The following is a 5398-nucleotide window of genomic DNA, read 5'->3' on the forward strand; positions in this document are numbered from 1 at the left end:
TGGAATGCCAGTGGCCAATTTGGAACTAGCCCAAATTTCTCAGCCATCTCCCACCACATGGAGCGTGGCGAGCAATGCTCTGTCTGTGCAGCTTCCAGTGAGCAGTGTGAGACTGGAGAGGGTGACACCCAGGTGAGGGGCCAGAGAAGGGAAGGAGGCAAGTGTTCCTGCTTCTGGATGGTGACTGGGAGAGGAGGAATTGATGCTGGGACCCAAGGAAAGGGTCAGTCCCACTTTCTTGGGGGAAGCTGGCCTGTCCCTGGCTCTCAGCATATGCTGTTTCATCACAGGGCAGGCCACGGGAACTGGGATTCCCAGCAGGTGCAGGCAGGATGTGGGCAGCAACACCTGGAAGAGCTGGCACAGACCAAAGGGTCTGTGCAACAGCAGCAGGGCCACACCACCACAGGCACACAGAGCGCCCTGTTCCCTGGAGCCTTCCCATGTGGTCTAACTGCTGCAGCCTGGCCAGCCTGGTGCAGCCTCCCTGTGTGGGAAGGAACTGCTTCCTCCAACGCCAGTGGTAACCTGGAGGCAGCCAACACTGCCAGGCACTGATTTGCATCCACGCGAGCACTTCCCAGGTGCCAGCACCCCCGGCTCTTTCCCACACTGTCACTGCTTCCCCTCGCTGCCCTCTCCTCCTTGGTTCCCGGGAACTGATGAGGGCTGTGCTGCTGCCCTGACCCCCAGCCCTGTGCTGCTACAGCAATGCCTGAACTCAAACCACTCACCCGCAGCACTCAGGACTTACCCACAGAGCCAGCCCTGCTCACCTGTACTCTTCCAAGAGCCTCTCCATACATCCCCCTTGTCCCAGGTCCCCATGCCCAGCCCCAGAGGGGAGCACATGACTGCACTCCTGGCTCCCTCTTCCCCTTTTTCCTCTACAAAAGCAGCTCAAACATGCTGCAAGATCCAACCTGCCAGAGACCCTTCCCTGCCGCCCGCTCACCTGATGTCAAACCGCAGCAGCAAGGCAATGAAGATCCCTGCGGGGAGAAGGGAACAGTGAGGGGCTGGAGGTGGCAGGGAAGGGACAGCGAGGGCTGGAGGCGCAGGGAAGGCTGACGGAGGCAGGGCAGGACCCGCGGTGCTCGGGCGCCGTGTCTGGGCTGACAGTGCCCTCTCGTGGCACCGGCACAGCACCCGGTCCTGCCGGGAGACCCCAGCCCAGGCTGCCCCAGCCCCAGCAGGAGACACACAGGGCTCCAGCACGGCCAAGGGCAGGGTGAGGCACCCGCTCAGCTCCCCACAGCCCCCTCAAGGGCGATCCCAGCCCCGTCCCCCCTCTTCTGTCCTTACCTGGAATGACAATGTCTCCCAGCCCCAGCATGGCAAAGTTGTCTGCCTCCAGTCCCTTCTCCAGCAGGTCCTGAGGGAAAACCACTGCGAGGAGCAGAGAGGTACAGTGAGGGGGAGTCTCTGCTGAGCAGACCCCAGCCCCACTGGCCTGGCAAACAGGGACTGGAGCAGGGCTGGACCTTTGTCCCTGTCCTCAGTTCCGTCCTCCCCTGCAGCTTGCCTTGTGCTCCTTCTTGGGACAATTCCAGGACAAGAAACGAAGGGGTTTCCAGTCAGTCCTATGTGAAGGCTTCAACCCCAACTCCCAGCATCCAAACTACTGTGTGCTCCACAGCAGCACCAGTTCACATCTCCCATGGTTTTGGGGGTCTGCAGTGGGTTTTTTTGTGGTGTTATTCTTTTTGGATTTTTTTTTTACAAGCAGGTGAAATTGTCCACTCCAGAGGTGCACAGTGACCCAGCCAGATCAGGGCCTGGCAAACCATCCCTCTCCAGTGACCTGGCCTGGCTTGGGGCTGGTCAGTGACAGGGAGAGTGAGGGGTCACTAACAGAAAACCCCTGCACACATCCCACCCCCTGAGCCATCTCCAGAGGTGGAGAGTGCACAGGACAGGGACCACAGTAGCACAGAATCCAGCACAGGGGGAACATTTACTTACGTTTTATTGGGGCCTCGAATGATTTGGCAACTGTGACCATCACATTGGTGCCAAAGACCTAAGGGCAAGCAGAGGAGTCCAAGGTGACCACAGCTACACAGAACATACACACTCAGCTACAGCCTCACTCCAGGGCCAAGACTGGCCTCAGTGGCAGAAAGCAGCCCAACAGATGCCAAAATGTGGGCAGAGGAGCCCTGCAAGTGAGACCACTGTCTGGGGGAGGAGGCACAGGACAGCACTGGGGGAAGTGGGCACATCACAGCTGTCCTGCTCTCAGAGCAGCATGGGGAGAGCACTCACATAGCAGAGCTGTTGCTCACCACCCAGCCCTGCACATCGCTTCAGCTCTAATTAGTCAGCTCCGTGGAAAGGCCAATCAGAGGGCAGGAGCTTCCAGCAGTGTCCCAGCCCAGGAGCTTCCAGATGGGACAGAAGCAAGTGTCAAATCAGCTGCAGTTTGCGCTGAGGTCATTTACTTGCACAGCCCTATCAGCTGTAAATACTGGCAGCATTTGGGGGGTGGACTGTAAACACCGAGGGCAGCCACCCTGATCTCTGCTCCCTTCTAGCTCCAAGCCTCCAGTCCAGCAGGCACAAAACCCAGGTGCTGGTTAGCACTGGGTGAGCAATATCCTAGAGCCATGGATTAAAGGGAAACCTTAAAGCATCAGCTTAACTCCCACAGGGTGCAGCAAGCTCTAGGCATTGCTGTGGAGTGACAGGACTCCATACTGGGACCAGGGAAAAGCATCACATGCAAATTCACCCCACTATGTGGGGGCAATAGCACCAACCCACTGAGCAATCTCCTTCTTCCTTGGATCTCACTGTGATTATATCTATGCTAAAATCCAAGTGACTGGTCCCTGCAGAAGGGCACAACAAGAGGGTCTCCACTTCAATATGGCCCTTCCATAATGCTCTGGCAATACTCTGAACTCCAGGGAAGCTGAAGTGGGAGACAGCAAGCGGAGAGCAGCAAGGGGTGCACTCACTGTCTTCAAAGCACTGGGAAGACACCTGCACATGGAGCAGGACACAAGGAACCAGGTGAGCTAAGGCAGAAGGCTGAATCCTCTCCAGCTGAGAGCTGTGGAGGAAGTAGCCCATAGGCTAACGAACCACAGAGCCCAGACTGCTAACGAGCCTGTGAAACAGGGGCAGCACCAGTCAAGTACAAAACAACCCACAGTAGCCAGGCTGAAATAGGGAAGGATTACTCAGGCAGCTGCAGAGCTGCTGGACAGACCTCAAGGTATACAAGGCTCTCAGACATTTGAAAACAGTGATTCAGAAGGTGGAGGCTGCAGGAAAGACTGGGTAACAGACATTACAAGGAGAAGCATTCACCCATGCCTGGAGGAGAGCACACGACTATGGCCTTCCCCATCCCCCTTTCCTCTACAAAACCAGCTCAAATATGCTGCAAGAGATAAGGAAAACCTCAAAATGAAGTCAGGGTGCTACACTGGCTGAAAGAGAGATTGGAGGCATTTCAGGGTCTAGTCCTCTGTGCAAGAGAACAGAAGGATGTTAACGAAGCTGGCAGATGACAGAGCTGAGGCACAGCTCATACAAGCAGGATTAGTGTACCCCAGAGTGGCCTCCAGCCCACTCAACAGCTCTGTCAGGCATTGGGAAGACAACAGTGGGGAATACATAACTGGACATGACACACATCAGGTAACCCATAACAGCCTTGATGAGGTCCCTGCTGGCCTTGGGCTGTCTGAGCCAGAGCTTAAAACAAAACACATTTGCTGAGCCACATTCTGCCACTGTGGATTCTGTCATCAATCCCACCACACTCCTCTGGGCTGAGGAAGTGGAAATCCTGACTGCAAACGTGTGTCCACCCAGCATGGTGCCTCTGGAGAGACATAACACCAGGCACATGCTTCCACCAACAGCCTGCAGAACATTCCCATTTACCCAGAACACATCGTAGATGAAGAGGCCTCCGAGCAAGATGCAGCCAGTGCTGACGTTGTTCAGGTGCAGCAGCTCCACCCCGTTGAGGGAAAATGCCAGCCCAAAGAGATTGTTGGCAATCCAATGCTGAAAAGGACAGGAAAAGGAGATTTGGGTCTCACTGCACATGGGATCTCCTTCACCTTGCGTGGAAAAGGGTCTGTGTCTGATCCAGACCCATCCCCAGCCTCCCCCCATAATGGGGCTGTGACTCACTTACCTTTCTCAGCAGGTACCAGACCCCCACAATACTGCTCAGGGCCAGGCACACCAGATCCTTGGTGTCAAACTCGTAATTCACTATTTCTGCAATGAAACAAGGTGTCAGATTCTGGGCAGGCTGGGCAGGTCCCCTTCCTGCACAGGGCTGAGATGAGTGCCTCTACAGCTGGGGAGCACAATGCTCACATCCCAAACAAGGGGACTGTACCCATGGTACACACATGCAAACTGCCTGTGAGAGAGCAGCAGGCACTGGAATGCCTAGACCTGCTTCTCCAGCCAGACTCTGCACATGGACAGCATCCGTGGTCCTGCTGTCAATAAGGAAATTGGATTCAGGCACTGCCTAAGGCAGGGAGAGGCAAACCTCCCTCTTCCTGTGCCTGTTAACTCCTGGTGGTATCACCAGAAGTATTCCCTTACCAGTAAAGCTATTGGGCAGGATACTTATCAAAGCATCTTCTACCAGTGCAAAGATCTGAATCTGACAAGGCAGCAGAAGAGTCAGTACTCTGCTACCCAAGGAGCTCAAATAAAGGCTGTGCATTTAGCAGCAGCCATAGGTCCATCCCTATAGCACTCGGGAAGGTGTTTCTGGGGTCTTGCTACCAGCCAGAGGCAGCACAGTGGCAGAGTGCCAGCCCAGCTCTGCAGGGACATACAGGGCTCACACTGGCTATGGAGATGCAGTGGGGAGCAAGAAGTGAGTCTTTGAGAAGGTGCTTTAATGGGCTGAAAGTCAAAAGACCAAAAAAAGGCAAAAATAAACTAACAATAAAGGCAGAAAACATTCAGGCTCCCCTGAGATACCGGCGAGCCAACGTACCCTCCTTGCTCTCCCCGGAGCCCTGGGTGAAGAGGAGCTGGTACTGTTTGTTGGGGAAATTTGCAGGGAAGAATCTGTTCATCATGGGGCTGAAACGAGAGGTGTAGACAAGGGCAGTTGGACAGAAACCTCACAGGATGCACTGCCCAGCAGCTCTGTTGTGAGGGGGCACCACACCCGCTCCCGAGACAGGGAAACTCCAGGTTCTGCCCCATCAGGGACTAGCAGGAGCCACAGCCAGAGGAACTCATCCTCCCCAGAGGTCTGATCCGGCTGTGCCAGTCGCTCCAAATACCCTAAGGCAAAATGACAGAGCATTGCCAGCAAAGAGGACCCACCCCAGACCCCAGCAAGTGCCCTGTGCCCCCCAGGCACCCAGCACTGGCAGGACCATCACCAAACAGCTCTGCT

The 5398-nt window shown here is 55.5% G+C and overlaps 1 protein-coding gene across 1 annotated transcript in view; it reads right to left on the reverse strand.

Annotated features, from left to right (window-relative positions):
- The window catches only part of HM13 (histocompatibility (minor) 13), a gene marked incomplete at its 5' end in the record, with an annotated part of 12746 nt that overhangs the window by 4123 nt on the left and 3225 nt on the right, over positions 1-5398 (reverse strand). The window contains 6 exons of the mRNA XM_009075971.1: positions 956-992; positions 1306-1389; positions 1966-2023; positions 3901-4026; positions 4160-4245; positions 4988-5076. Of these exons, the coding sequence (XP_009074219.1) occupies positions 956-992; positions 1306-1389; positions 1966-2023; positions 3901-4026; positions 4160-4245; positions 4988-5076 (480 nt within the window). The remainder of the gene's footprint in view (positions 1-955; positions 993-1305; positions 1390-1965; positions 2024-3900; positions 4027-4159; positions 4246-4987; positions 5077-5398) is intronic.

This window comes from Acanthisitta chloris, unplaced genomic scaffold (genome assembly GCF_000695815.1).
Source record: "Acanthisitta chloris isolate BGI_N310 unplaced genomic scaffold, ASM69581v1 scaffold37925, whole genome shotgun sequence".
Lineage (NCBI taxonomy): Eukaryota > Metazoa > Chordata > Aves > Passeriformes > Acanthisittidae > Acanthisitta > Acanthisitta chloris.